The sequence below is a fragment of the Perissodus microlepis genome, chromosome 16, assembly GCF_051167445.1.
Source record: "Perissodus microlepis isolate ML-2025 ecotype Zambia chromosome 16, ASM5116744v1, whole genome shotgun sequence".
NCBI classification, from domain to species: domain Eukaryota; kingdom Metazoa; phylum Chordata; class Actinopteri; order Cichliformes; family Cichlidae; genus Perissodus; species Perissodus microlepis.
Window position 1 is genome coordinate 13370687 of NC_140476.1, and position 15276 is coordinate 13385962.

General features: G+C 41.8%; 1 protein-coding gene across 10 annotated transcripts in view; it reads right to left on the reverse strand.

The window, feature by feature from the left end:
• The window catches only part of LOC146370512 (disco-interacting protein 2 homolog A-like), an 88056-nt gene that overhangs the window by 16105 nt on the left and 56675 nt on the right, over positions 1-15276 (reverse strand). For 3 of the 10 annotated variants that reach the window (XM_084908539.1, XM_084908540.1, XM_084908541.1), the window contains exons 4-13: positions 15084-15203; positions 11529-11801; positions 9650-9787; positions 7242-7283; positions 4043-4162; positions 2869-3066; positions 2593-2684; positions 1362-1472; positions 291-414; positions 98-207 (exon numbers count right to left, since the gene is read on the reverse strand). In XM_084908539.1, the coding sequence (XP_084764665.1) occupies positions 98-207; positions 291-414; positions 1362-1472; positions 2593-2684; positions 2869-3066; positions 4043-4162; positions 7242-7283; positions 9650-9787; positions 11529-11801; positions 15084-15203 (1328 nt within the window). The remainder of the gene's footprint in view (positions 1-97; positions 208-290; positions 415-1361; positions 1473-2592; positions 2685-2868; positions 3067-4042; positions 4163-7241; positions 7284-9649; positions 9788-11528; positions 11802-15083; positions 15204-15276) is intronic. The other 7 variants (XM_084908545.1, XM_084908544.1, XM_084908543.1 and 4 more) reach the window with 5 other exon arrangements.

The following is a 15276-nucleotide window of genomic DNA, read 5'->3' on the forward strand; positions in this document are numbered from 1 at the left end:
ATCTGGTAAAAACAAAAACTGCCTAATAAGTTGAATAAGTAAAAAACAAATCCAGTAAAAACCATCGCGTCACATCCTTTGATTAAACCCCACTTACTTCTATGTAGGCAATGTCGTTACTGGCTTCCCGTATTGGAGGGTGCCAGTCTTTTGGAGGCTTCACAACATGTTTTCCATCTGTCACAAACCACAGCAACCGCGGCCAGCCTGCAGAGACAGAGACATGAAGTCATCTCAAACCAAATGAAACTATGCACACACATTCACAATGAAAATAAAACAGGCTGTACCTTTGAAAGTGGCAACCTCCCCCGTTTGTGCTTTGGGCAGGCCTTTCTGACAGGCGTCAGTGGTCAATGCCAACGTGACGCCGCAGCTGCCCAACAGAAAGCCGATCTGTTGACTTCCCGCATCCTGGGGGAGCAAAGAGAGTATCTGTCACACACAACGATCAACTACTAAAAACAGAAAAATTCAAAATAACTTTGAGAAAGGATGCGCCGAGGGAATGTGGGAATTGCTAATGGAGTGAAAACAAGGGCAATGACAAGAAGAAGAAAACAAAGAAGAAGAAGAAGAAACCTCAGAGCATCACAGCAGCATCAAAGCAGCAGCAGGTGAGCAAGCGGAGTGACGGCCAGTCACTATTAAAAACTCTACTGCTGTGCATCAAAGCCAGACTGTAGCAGGAATGAAACCCAAGATCTGACACACGCTCGCTCCTATTTGATTGGCTGTGCAAATTAGCTTATAGCTAAACTCGTGCTGTGCAAAGTGCGCTGCTCTGAAAAGCAAAAAAAAAGGTGGGAGACACAAGATGGGTGGGGAGAGGCGGAAAGAAAGAAGAGGAGGGTAATAGGAATAAAGAGAGGGACACAACAAGAGGACGAGGAATGATAGGAGCTGACAGAGTGAGCAAATGAGCGTCTGACTCCTGAGAACAGTTGGCCTGTGATCTAATAGTTTGACTAGAATAACACATCATTTCACCTCACTCAAATCTCATTAATTACAGCCCAGCGTCTGCCAACAGCATGCTTATAAAGGGCAATCACGAACAGGCATTAATATTCAGGCTGTGCCACTAATATGGATAAATTTAGATCGGTTTGAGGTGATGGATGCTCTGGGAACCGCAAAACATCATAAGCTAATACTCCGTATTTAAACATTAAGAGATCAGATTTACAAAGATGTGATTTAGCATAAGGAACGTCAAAGAGAGTGAAGATTAGCACTGAATCAAAAACTGCATCTGACTTAAGTATGTCTCTCATGTAAACACTTTGAGGTCAGATGTCCAGTAGGGGTCAGTAAAACATCAAAATTCACACATTCCCAGGAGACCCTCATTGCTTTACCTTTCTGGTCAGCGGCACTTCAATAGGTACAGGTACGAGCTCCGCCAGGAGACAGCCGTAGAAGGCCACCATGAACATCACTGGATCATTGTTGGGGAAAACAAGTGCAACCTGCAGGTGTGTTCAAGACATGGTTACAATACACCAACATTATCTTTCATATTTTTCTGTTTTAATGCTACACAACAGTATTGTGGACTGGCGGTGACACTAAACATGTCATACAAATAATAAAGCGCTTGCTTTCTGCAAGGCTTTAAAGTTTAAGAAATCATTGCTTTCTACCAGAGAGTTAGTTGACAACTCCAGCTTCACAACAATAATATTTATATTTTCAATAAATCCTTGGTTTTAATCAACAGTCAGTTACTCTGTCTTGGCTTGGGTCTGTTTTCTGTTCGCTGTAGCCCCCATTAAATGTGAAACTGCTGTTTTTGCATCAGACAAAAATCACACATGCACCATCTCGCACCAAAACAAACAGGCATCTCAGCCAGCCTCCCCCATCTTTTTAGATTATTTTAGACCAGAAAAAAAGTCCAGCCACAATGATTAACCCAAGCAAGTCAACTAGACCCAAGCCGAGCCGTTTTTGCAGCTTTCCTCTGCTCAGGGTGAAACTGAAAGCAGAGGAGCAGAGGAGAGCTGCAAAACAACTTTAGAGACCCTGAAAATGAGATGAAATTAAATGTCTACACATAAATTAGGTTTTTAAACTTTACAGTTATGAACTGTGTCAGACTGGGCTCGCTCATTTCACTTTTACGTTCCCAGTCAAAGATTTCAAGGTATTAATGCAGATGCAGACTTGGCTTAACACAAACATGTGAGGAATGGGACTTTCCTCTCTGCTAAGAAGTAAGGAAGCACTCATTAATTATTTCATAGGAAAAAAAGTAGTTTTCTGCTATATTAATGTTCCAAATTCAAATAGAATATTAAAGCTTTTAAGTGGATCTAAAACGACAAAAGTAAACGCAAATCAGAGAGCTGGTCACTTTTTCATCTAGCAGGAAAAGGCAGTAACTATATTTCCCAAAAGGTTCCTATGTAGGAATACTTTCAGCCCCCTGTTTTGTTTTATTTTATTTTATTTTCTCACGTCATTGAATTTATTTGGTGATTAATTCCATGTTGAATATTTGTAATAGTGCTGATTGATTGAGTGAAATGCCAAAAAATGTAACACATTCAATCGCCACCAAACACACTGTAATATATCATGACTTACTCTGTCTCCCGGCACGAGCAGAGGCTCATTTCTGCTGCTCAGCTTATTAAGAAGCGTATAGGCCAGTTTCTGACTGCGGGTCCACAGTTTACCTGCAGAGGTTAACACACATTGTCAACGAGTGCCTTTGATTTAACTAATCTAACCTGCAAAACAACATTTAAACAGCAGAATACATTATGTCTGTTTTTCAAAGACACAGTGGATGAAAAGAGGTGCTATTCTTTTCCATCTGAATTGTCATTTCTGGGCCAACATCCACAGGCTAACACCTACCATAGGTGAGTGTGTAGACGGGCTTGCCAGCATTGTCGAGTGCTGTCAGGCAGGGGCTCTTGGGCTGAGTGGTTCCCCACCTTTGTAGGGCTGCTGGCAAGGAGGGAGGCCAGTTGGTCACCACCCCAAGAGGCTCCCCTTCCAGGGGACACATCTGCTGGCCTTCTGGCTTTGGCTGGTTGGGATCTGGCTGCTGGACTGAAAACATGAAGAAGATGAATTGGACATCTTTAAGACTTTGATTCGAATTGAACGTAATATAAGCTCCTGAGCTGCTTGATAAAGAAGACCGGCTAGTCTGCAAAGAAATGGTAAATATGTAAATTAAACAACACTTGTAAGGAGGACAGGGGAGAAAAAAAAGAGTGTGAGAAAAAAAGGACAATGAGGAAGGTGTGATGGAAAAGGAAAAGCTGGAGGATATACAGTGAGCTGTGTTCTGTCCTCATGAGTCTAAGCTGCCTATTATTCCTACTTGTGAGAAACTCGAAGCTGCTGCTTACTGGAAATCAGTCTCGCCTCGCTCCTTCTTTAAGTACTCTATTGACTTCTGGATTTGACTTCCATCTCTTCATCTCTATTCTTACCTTCAGACTCTCTGAGCAGTAGAGTTCAGACCTGTTTAAAGAAGCAGGTAAGCCATATCTCTGCCAAATATAACATCTTTATCAGTGTTTGGATCCTACCTCTGAGTGTGTTTTTCTGCTCACACTGAAGCTTGCCATACCACAAGGAGAAGCTTTACAGTTACCTGCTGATACACTGCTATTCCCGCTGCATTTTCATTCACTCAGTGTTTATTCAGAGTGGCAGAGTACCACCCAGACCCACTGATGGGTTTGGTTGGAATGGAGGAAATGGTTAGGAAGGGCTGGTCCAGTCCGTGTGCACTTCCCTAAAAAATTCCCTTTCAACACCTGGTGGTCTTCAGGGCCAAAATAACCACCACTGAGCTAAAACCGTGCCTTGATTGTTTACTTGTGGGACCTGGCAAGGTCACAGTCACATTTTTATCTCAGCCACAACAAGAATTAGACAGATCACTATTATTAGAGCTGGAAAACCAACGCGATGTGAGCATCACATTCAAAAGAGTAGGAGTGTGAAAGAGTTTCTCTTCACGAAGATTTATTGATTCAGCAGAATCACTGTAATTACATTCAGGTGGGCTTACCATCCAAAAGCTCCTCAAAGTCGTCAACAAAGAACTCGCGCAACGGTGGACGCTTTGGTCTCTTCAGTGTATTGAGCAGCTGCTGGATTTTGTTGGAGACGCGACTGTTGACTGGAACACCTATAAAATGAGTTTTATGGAGATGAAAAGACAAAAAAAGGTTGGGAAGACATAAACATGACAAGAAAAAAAACATGTAGAGAAATACAGACAGGAAAAAGTGGAGATAATTGTGATGGCGCAGGTGGGACGTGGGCATGTGCAGACAGATTGATTGAGAGATTGATGGAGGACGGGGGTGGATAAGGGAGGGACAGATAAGGAAAGAAAAGGAGACAAGGTCAGTGTGTTTTTCTAATGAGGCACAGAGGACAACCAGCTGTCAGTCACACTGTGGCAGGACAACAAAGCAGTGGAGCACGAGGTCCTGCGCTGTACAGTCACCTTAAAGACATAGTGTTTTAGTAGGAAGTCTCGGGAATCACTGCGAGACCTCAAAGGCTAAGAAAAAAGGAAATCAGGAAACGAGGAGCCGCCTCGCCTGCTGCCTAGCAACAAAGATGTACTCGCTGCAGAAAATGATTCATGAGGTGTCTCAAAAGGCGCCTGTTTCATGCTATAAAATATAGACAGTGAGAGGCTAAAATCACCTAACCCCGACTTAAATCAGAACACAGATAAATGGTCTGACATGCATGTTACACTTTAAAATTAACCCTTAAATCGTTTTTTTTATATATAAAAACTGAGCCAGATCATAAAAGGAGAGAAAACAAGACAAACAAAACAACAAACAAAATAACAGACTCCGAATGAAACTTGCGTTGTGCCGTTAGAGTCATGTTTGAGGTGAGGTTCAGTCTATAAACATCATCAGATATTATTTTTACCCGATAAATATACAGTTAGCTTTAAAAGGGGGGCGGCTGTGTTCGACAACCCAGACAGCCACGGGAGCTAAAGGCCACAGCTGCACACAGCTTGCCTGATTTATCTTACTATAATAAGCCTAGCTCAGACAGACCCTGCCTCCTCATGCAGGGACAGATGTACCAGGGATCGACCATGTGGGGGTCAGTGCAGCACCTGATGGACCAATTAGACAGCAGCCCCTAACATCCTGGCTCTGAACTCCCCCACCCACCTCATCATGAGGCTTGATCGTTCATATCTGGACCAACCAGGACCCGTCTGTGATGATGACGATAATTAATGTGTTCATGATCTTATAATGAATGCATTTACAGCCATAAATTGCTGTAGTAATCTCTGGCTCTTCCTTAATGTGGGACAAAATGTTACACCACGTCTTTACAGTAAACAATAACAGAGTTATAGGATCAGGCTAGTATTAGTCCATATTTTTCCTATTGTTAACAAATCCCAGCCAAAAATTGTCTCTGGGGCCCAGTCTTGCTGAGCACTTTAAACATAAAAATGCGTCATAAAAACATGGTCCTGTTTTTTAAAAACATTAAATTTCCTGTGTCAGCTGGGCACTGCAGCTTTTAGGATTTTCTATTCAAACATTTATATTTGCAAAGGTGTGTTTATAGTGACTATCTCCAGCCATGGATTTAGGCAGGATGGTGTACAGTATGTGAAACTGGCTCAAAATAACCCACAGTGACTCATAATGAGGGAACATGTTACCCACTGCAACAGCATGGTTCACTTGATGCATTTGTCATTGTTTCTGGATGACAACGGAGGTCGGCGGGATAAAAATAAGCCTTATCAGGCTACGGATACAATAAACACCTGTTCATAATAATAACTTATTGTTGCTTTTGGTCTTTTGATAGGATAAAGCGATGTGGAAAAGAAAGTTTGCATAGGACTCTGTGCAGTGCTGTGAAAACTAAGTATGGAGCATGACTCATCAGCTTGTAGAACCACATTTAGCAGCAATAACTTGAAGCAATAATTTTCTGTATGACTTTATCAGTCTCTCACATCGTTTTGAAAGTATTTTTGGCCGCTCTTCTTTATAACATTGCTTTAATTTCATTGAGGTTTGCCTCAATTCATTTATGCACAGCTCTGTTAGGTCTCGCTACATCATTTCAGCCAGCTTGAGGTTTGGACTTTGACTGGGTCATTGAAACACCTTGAGCATTTTCCTGTCTCTGATTCAGCCATTCTGTTTTCTGCTGTGGTTGGTATCACAGTCCTGTTGTATAACCTAATTTCAGCAGAGCTTTATCGGTCAGATATGACCTTGATGTACAGACGAGTTCATGGCTATCTTAATGACTGCAACGTCCCCATGTTCATTAGCCCAGATCATTGACAGATGGTCTGAGGTGTTTGTGTTGAGATGCTGTATAACACTTCCTAGACTGATGGACAGCAAGAGCTGTTTCTTTAAGATCACTGCTTCTTGTCTTTGTTCATTGTCACCATGTTAACAAACCTGAATGCCCCAGACCAGCAAACTGCCAAAACTTGTGCTTTTAAGAGTTATTAGATTAACTGCTACCTACCCTTTTAATTCCTATGGAAGTTGTAATGGTTTACTTTTCACAGTACTGCACAAAATTCTGTAAGAAATTTATTTTTTAAACGATTGTAAGCTGAAAACAGTGCGAAAATACTGAATTTGTATCGGCAAAATTTGTGCATAAAACACCAACACACACAGTGTCGGTATCCAAGTACAGATGGAGCCAAAGCTACTGTGTGACTTGTTTTTTCTTTACACACATCTATGTGTCAAAAAAAATGCCAGCAGTCCTAGAGAGCTGCCATCAAAGAAGTCACTGCGTGGCTGCGGGCTAGCCGTCAAAGACTGAAGTGAGAAACAGACTGACAGTTGTTTTCAGTTTGAGATAAGAAAACAGTATGTCAACATAGTAATTAGTCGCAAGGCCAAACAAAGAGTTACACCTCTGCTTAAACGCACTCACTTTCTAAAGACATTCAGGTTAGACGTTGCCTGAAGATGCTATAAACGGTAGAGCACTTGCAACATACTCAGCTATACAAACACAAACATACTCACATGCACACTGTATCACTGAATTCACTGTAGCTGTGCATATATTTTTTATAACACACAAGATTTGGACAAGTGTCACAGTAAACCTGACAGTGGAGGTGAGAGGCAGAGATGCAAAGACACACAAATACAAACGCACATACAGCAGAGTGCACATACAGCAGGCTGCCATAGAGCTGAAGGAGCAGTTATAAATACCATCAATTAAAGTGAGGGATCCTTCACCTCTCCACTTACATCCTAGAGGAGAGACACATCAGGATGTCAATGAAGCGCTCCTGTGAACTTTCTGGATGACGGGGGATTTATATGTCTGCACTGAATCATAACACCACAGAACCCTTCTGAAAACCTTCGCCATAACCCGAGGTGCACCTCCCCGAGGATGTAACTATGCATCGTGTTGACGCAACCTGCAACTAATGTGATTGGCCTGATCAGTGAGAGAATAACAATCATTGCCTCACTATAAGGACTCACAGATGTCAGCAGATTGCTGGAAGGAGTTTCCACAAACTACTGGACTTGGTGTGAGGGAATGTAAGAAGAAGTGGGAAAAACCTGAGGGGCAAATATGTTTGCGTGGGGACCAAGGAGGGAAAAGAGTGCCAGCATTTTATTTGATTCCATTTTGGCTGGCATCTAAAAAAAACAACAAAAAAACCACACCATAGGCTCTAGAAAGATTCGTGCAAAAGTCTAAATCGGCCGTGAGCGTGAATGTGTGAGAAATCTACAGCTGCCACATGCAAGTGAGAGTGGGATTATAATGGAATCACACTGTTGTTTTACCACTTTCACCATGTTTAGTAATCAGCATAGGAAAACCTGCAGTTTAGATCCATAGATTTAACCACTACTTCCTGCTTTTGTGTCAGCTAGGTTGTTTAGTATTTAAGAATCCAGAGCACGGGTGGCAGGGAGATTATAGGCTCTCTGCTCAAGGTGTCCTCTGGTTTTCAAGCTGCCTGATTATTAACAAACTGAATGAATGAAGATGAACTCAGACAAAGAAAGTGGAGCAGATTTAATGAACCAGTCAACCTCATTGTCATCTGTAGCAAGATGCTGGTTTTCTTTCATAGGTCTCAAGTAATCTCAACTCATATAAAAAAACAAAACACTGTCATATATGATGGAGATGTTTGGAAAATAGGCATTCAGGTCACTCACTCTGTTTCTTAGTAGTAAAATACAGTATAATGTATGATGATGCAGCACAAAGCACCTGACATTATGAAGAAAATAGATACTGGTATATAACCATTATGCCTTAAATGTAAATTGGTGACAGGGAAATATATGCATTGTTTCTAGAGTGGTCCATGTTCTGGTCCTACATAACTAAGGATACTTTCACAATATTAAACACACATTAAAAGTAAAGGCCCAGTCATGTGACAAACCGACCTATATGGGGTGTACCCTGCCTTTCACCCTATAACAGCTTGGATCGTCTCCAGCCCTAACACAACTCTAAACTCAATAACCTGTTAAGATAATGGAAAAAAAGTTTTGTAAGGTTCAAAGACTATTGTGGACGCCACCTAAAACGGAATCACACTAGAAGATGTATATGTAAGTGGATTTATGAAAAACCTCTCCCTGTAACTCAGCGGTTTAGGAAAGTGTTCAGGGTTCTTCCAACGGCGAGACTCTCTGCCAAGTTAAAGGTGAACTGACAACTTTTTGGATATATGGGCCCTCTTATAGACCGCTAAATGATGTCATGCTAAAGGGAAAAGGACTTGTTGGGTTAGAAATTTGAAGAAGACGGTGGGTGATAACAAGCGTAAGCACACAGCAGGTATAGGGAATGAGTGTGTCCTCCCTTACAGCAATTTGATAAACCAAAACATATTTTATGGTTGGGTAAATGAAACCCTGCTTACATTTTACTCCAATTCTGCTAATTTTCCTATAAGAGAAAGCCAAAACTTCTTTAGGACACCAAATTTGTTTTTATATGGAATAAAAACCACACTCCCTCACCCACCTCCCTTCTTTTCTTCTTAGCTCAGGCTGTAATTAATGTGCTCAACTGTGTTTTTTTTTAAACCTACCTTAAAACGAGGTGGAACATGACCTGTTAATACTGTATTTACTGTATTTGTATGTACCTATCCTCTGCAGCACCCACTGACCCATGCTGGTAGCAGTACTGAAGCCATACAAGCAAAGGCACGGTTTGAATGACGAATAATGTTTGGAGGCTATTTTATCCACCAACAACATGGCAAAAACTGAGCGCAAAACCGAGCACCTAATGATCTGTTTTATGTCATGACTCAAATATTTGTTTGCCGCAGAGAAGCGAGACTATGATGCTGTGTAAATCTTTACTGTCTCAGTGTTTCTGTTAGTTAACAGAACCAAACATTACGGCAGGAACGTGACGGATTTTTCAGGGGTGGGGTGGAGGGGTGGGGGGTGGAGAGGTGCACCGTTACCGTGGCAACATGAGCAGGTCAGTCAGTAGCTTTTGCCAGTCACGTTGGCAGACTGACTAAGGAGAAGACAGAGGGACAAACAGCAGGGGAGAAGGAAAACGGGAGTTGACTTTGCGTGTATATGTGTGTGTGAGTGTGAGTGGGCAGGAAACTCACCATCTGCGGTCTCCATGACGCTGGTGTGGTGGTTGAAGCCGCGGGAAACGCCTCGCACCGAGGCCACATGGGGCCGCTCTGCGTGATGCGAGGAGCGCTCCGACAGCCCCGTCACGTCAGGGGGCGCTGAGTGGTTATCTGTGATGAGTGGGGGTGTCGGGGGTTAAAAGGTCAAATTTAAGGCCAACTGTGGGTGCTCGCAACTTATATAAAGATCTAAGTCATGGATTAGCAAACAATATGATTTGCCTGGTATTCTCTGAGCCGAAGCAGAGACTGTATTTCAACTTTTCACCTTCCCTCAACACCACACATAAAAGTCTGTACCCAAGATGTCTTACACTATGTTACAGACCAACTGATGTCCAGACACTAAGAGAGCAAAGTTGCTCTCTTAATGTTAGATAGAAAGCACTCAGACATAGAAAAAGGTGCTTGTGTGAATGAAAGAGTATATAGGAAGCAGTCCATTTACCATTAACGTCTGTGACAGGATCAGCTGTTCTGTTTTAAGTGTGTCATGAGAACTGGAGTTTACAGTCTAACATTGGAGTTTGATCCAAAACAGATACTTTGTTGCAGAGCCAAGCCATATTTTTGACAGGTGTCATAACCAATTATCAGATCACATTACTAGAAAGAATTTTGGGTAATTTCCAAGGTCTGAAAATTATGGAAAACAGTGTTTATGGGGAGCATCTGCCAATCGCAGTAACCCTGCTCATAACAGCTGATGTCAGTGGTTCCAACTTTTGGGATGAGCACTTGTGCATATTTTTTTTCTTATGCAAATGTATGGAAGTGGTTTTCAAAGAGATTTAAAAAAAAAAAAACTCCACATTGAGAACTGGTGTTCCTTTAACTACATATAGTATTTTTTAGTGTCTCCTGTTGAAGTGGATGACAGAATCAGTGTCTGAGGGGCAGAGGAACAAGGCAATATGGGAGATTTATTTACAGCTTCATTCAGCACAAGTCGCTGCTGCTGTTTTATGACAGCAGCCTTGAGGGGAAACGAGCTAGTGAAAAAAATAAAACCAGGCAGCTCCATCCTAATAGGATATCGTCTTACCAGCAACACATGCACACACATGTACGCACACATACAAACGTGCACACAAGTAAGCAAGACACCATCTTACATTGCAGCTGCAGCGAGACTAATGGTGATAAATCCACCAAATCTCATTAACTAGCCCGTGACACTCACGTGGCAACATGGAACAAGCGGTTTTGACAGATATGTGGCTGAGAGCTTCTCCACATGATCGAATGACAGTGAGATGGCAGACGAGGATGGCTAACTAGAAAGACGGGAATTAAAACTCAGTCGTTGGGTCCCTTTTGTCTTGTCATCATCGAGTGCTTTTTTGTATCTGGAGGGAGATAAGGCCTCAGAAAGCAATCGATGTGTAGGACAGTGCTGTCTATCTGCGATTAAACAGTCTGTGGTACATAACACAGGTTAAGATGTCACCTTTGATATGATGACAAATCTGACTGGGAAGCAGTTTTCGTATCTACCATATATTCTGCCGAAATTAACAAAATGAGGATAATGGAAAAAGCATAAAACTCAGTCTTCGACTCCCTAAATTGTTTGTATGTACATATATAAAACCTATCTGCATAAAGAACAAAGAATTTAAACGCAGACAGCTAAGAAAGCAGGTCTCCATTTATAAATTCCTTTTTGGACTGAACTGAAAACAGAAACAGAAAAATCATTTATAATGGCTTTTTTGCTTGGCTTAAACACATCATCTCAATCTAGAATGAAGGAATGAAGGAGGTCAAAATAAATCATGAAATGCAATACTGACCAACTAAACACTGCAACAGCTAAAAGTATCTGAAACTGTGTGCGTGCGTCACTGACCTAGCTGGGTGTGTGCCATAAGGTCTGCCAGAGCGGTGGCTGCGGCATTGACGTTCAGGGCTGCGTGGGCAGTGGTGTTGGTAGTGGTGGTGACGGATCTCCCTCCCGGGTGGGATGAAGTGGATGACGCGGAGGATGAGGTGGACGAACCCTGGATGACACGGTTAAACCAGTGCTCAACAGCTGGGTGGCTGTGGCCCTGGTAGGGCGTGGAGGTGGTCAGACGTCCCTGTCGGCGCAGCGAGCCCTCGTCTTCTGACGCTGAGGAGGTGTCTGTGTTTGACAGGTCAAGACAGGGCAGCGTCATAACAGAGGACAAAGAACATGGGGCTGTCTACAGTGTCACCAGGAAAAAAAATCAAGATGGGAAAACCTGGAACACTTGCGCAGGGTTTAGATGATATGCAGATGACACTTTATTCTACTTATACATACTGATAGAGTACATATAAGCCAGGTGATGGGTAGGATGACTTTAAAGGGGATGGAAGTTAATTAGGCTGAGAGATGCTTGTTTTTAAATCTCTCATGGCTTCACTACTATGTTTTTAATATTTGCCTGTAAGCAGCCACACTGCAACTACATGTGCAATATATATGTATAAAACTGCAACACATGTATCAAGGGAGAGACTGAGTGTTGCATATTTGAAGATGATGATGAAAAGGAGGGAGAGTAAATTAGGTGTCTGGTATACTGAGCTGCAGTCAGCAAAAATATGAATGATCAAAAACAAAATAGATGGGAGCTTTCTTCTGAGCATGTCAGCACACTTACATATTGCCTAGCTATTAATTAAGGCTGAATTTCTACCTCAAGACAATTGCAGTAACACATAACTACATACTGTAGTTGCACACAATACAAACATAAACTGTTAGTATAATAAATTCCCTTTTTCATGTCACTTGGACTCAAACTCAAAACCAGACACTGGTGATTTTATTTTCTCTCCCTCGAGGCAACTGTGAGCAGTTGGTCTCTTCAAAAATAGCCCAAACAGGAACAGCTTCAAAGTAATGTAATGATCATTTAAAATGAACATATTCCACTTCATCTGCCAAGCTCCCTTTAAGTTACCCAGCAGCAGACTAGTCTTGCATTATGAATTCTGCTGAGAACAAAGTTCAGTGAAAGTGCAGTTCCCTATCATGCATTTTTGGATAAAAATTGTCCTAACTGTTTATAAAATCACCAAGAAACGTCCCAGCCTTTGGCATTATTCATCCCAGACCATGTAAAATAGCGTACCTACTCACTAAACCCCAAGAAAACAATAAAACTCATGCAATCATAGAAAACTGCTACACTAAAATTCATCGTGCTTTTGATTAACTGGAAAACGAGTCACTGAGAGAAGAGGGGGAGAAAAAGAAAAAGAGTACTGTCTAGAAAAAAAAGGGGCTATGACTTCATGTGTGATCAGCACGTGCCTGATGGATGTTCTCTAAGCTAATGAGCCTTCATGTAATTAATCCCACTAATCTCCCACAGTACACAGTTTCAAGTAAAGTCCAACAAATTGAGACATTGTGAAAGTACTGCTTCGACTTTCCTTAGTCTTGGAGAGGCTGTTAGCGGAAGGTTAAAGGAGGTGTGATTATAACAAACCAATTTAATGCCTCTACAGCCGGTGGACTCGTGCAGTTTATCTCACATTTATGATTCAGTTTGTTATTCCTCACTCCAATCTGCCTCCCTATCTTGGTAACCTTGGCACAGTTACCCTGCAGAAGAGTGAAATAGAGGGTTAAAGAAGACATGTAAAGCAGAAATTGAGAGGTGGACGGATACAAAAAAAAGGGTGGAGAGGGGTGCTATTTTTCACCACAAAGTAGTCAAAAACCAGAAGAGGCAGTGAAGACTGAGCCAGAGAGATATTTAAGAGACAAACCGTGAGCAGGGAGAGTAGCAGATACGCTGAGATAGACTTCAAGTACAAATGAACAAAAACAGGCAAACTAACGAAGCTTCAGCAGTTAAAAGGCTGAGCTTATTTTCACTGATTTATGTCTATAGAAAATGAATTTTAATTGGCAAATGCAAGATCATAATGGAAAGTCTGTTTAATCAGACTCGTTGCATTTATCTTTGTACACCTGTGTGTCTTCTTTAACGCGACACATTAGCATTGTAAGCAAACTGACAACTGCTTTCTGCCTTGTTTCCTGTTTATTAAAATACTTTCTTGTTGCACTCATATCAGGCTATGATCTAGGATACAGCATAGGATACAAGGCTAGGTACAGTAATTCCAGTTTAGCAATCAAAGCGTTGCACTCGTGCACAGTTGGTTTTGAGTTCAATGTTGATAGCATCAGGGTACAAACGTGTTCACAATTATGATGTCAACATGCTGATATTTATTGGATATATTGTACAGCACAGGCTGATGGGAATGTCTTTTGTTGGGCAGTTTTTTGTTCAGAAGCCAGAGAACGTGACACGTTGAAATTTAATCCAGATACTAGATGATAAGTGAGAGTTATTACAGGGTTACTACAATTCCTCTTGAGGGGGGTATGATGTTATGTTGTAGTCTTTCCAACTTAAGCAAAGCAGTGGAACAAACAATCAACGGACTGATTGATTGCCATTACTAAAGTTTTGCGTATACTGCACCTACTGGTCTGTACATCCACTCACGCATTCATACTTAAAGTGTTTGACAAGTGTTTGGCTGAATGTGCAGAAGCTGTTCAGGTGACGGCCTGTGTTGCATGGTATAACCCTCATCTGATGTTTCTTGTCTGTTCTTGTCTTCTCTGCTGACTAACCAGACAAATGTAGAAACAATAGCTGCCGTCATCTTTACAAAAGCAGCAGATCATCAGATCACCTTGTATGTACATTACACATATATCAGTCTCATGTATGTGACTAATTCAAGTACAATAGTTCACTCAGAGAAACTCAAAACAGCCATGAAAAGTCCCTCTCCTTCTTCTATTCACACCACTGTGTCTGAGCTCTTAATCCGGTTACTTGCTCCACCGCTGTGTCCTCTCTTTTTATCCAAGACTTGAAGTTTTAAGGTCCCCCACTTGATAAAAATCACGGCAGTGTTTGAAAAGCCCTCTATAAAATCTCCTACAGATTATTTAATGAAAGATAACAACACATGCACAAGGCTCTTTTGGCCCTGAAACTCTTGGGAAAACAAGAAGCTGCTGGAAAGCTGTGAAATCACATAAATTCTAATGAACTGCCCACACAATACAAACTGTTATGCAAACAGGCAAAAGGTCGACATTTCAAGATGATGCTCAAAATCTGGTTATGCATTCATTCTGCCACTCGTGTAGGAAGGTCTCTCTGGGAACACAACGGTCAGAACCGAGTCTTTTATAGTCGCGAAGAATGGACACATTCAGCAAACCGCATATTTTCTTTCCAGCAGCAAATGCTTGACATCATAATTTTTGATCAGTGGACACAATGGATTTTCAGCATCCTACACTCGACAGCTCATGGGAACATATCAAACAAACGACCCAGTGAGAACGCGCAGAACCAACTGGGATGCAGGTGATTTAAAGGAGCAGGGGTCTCACCTGGCGGGGTGCATGCCTCTACAGAAGACTGAACTAGCACGGACCGTCTCTTGGAGGGCATGGGCATCTTCCTCTCTTTGTACTTTGCCAAAGCTGCTTGGACGGCTTCTGTGTGCAGATCTAAGAAACGCATTAACTCGGCTTAGCTACAGAATAAAAGAGAAACACAAGACGTTTAAAACTTTTTGGCAGT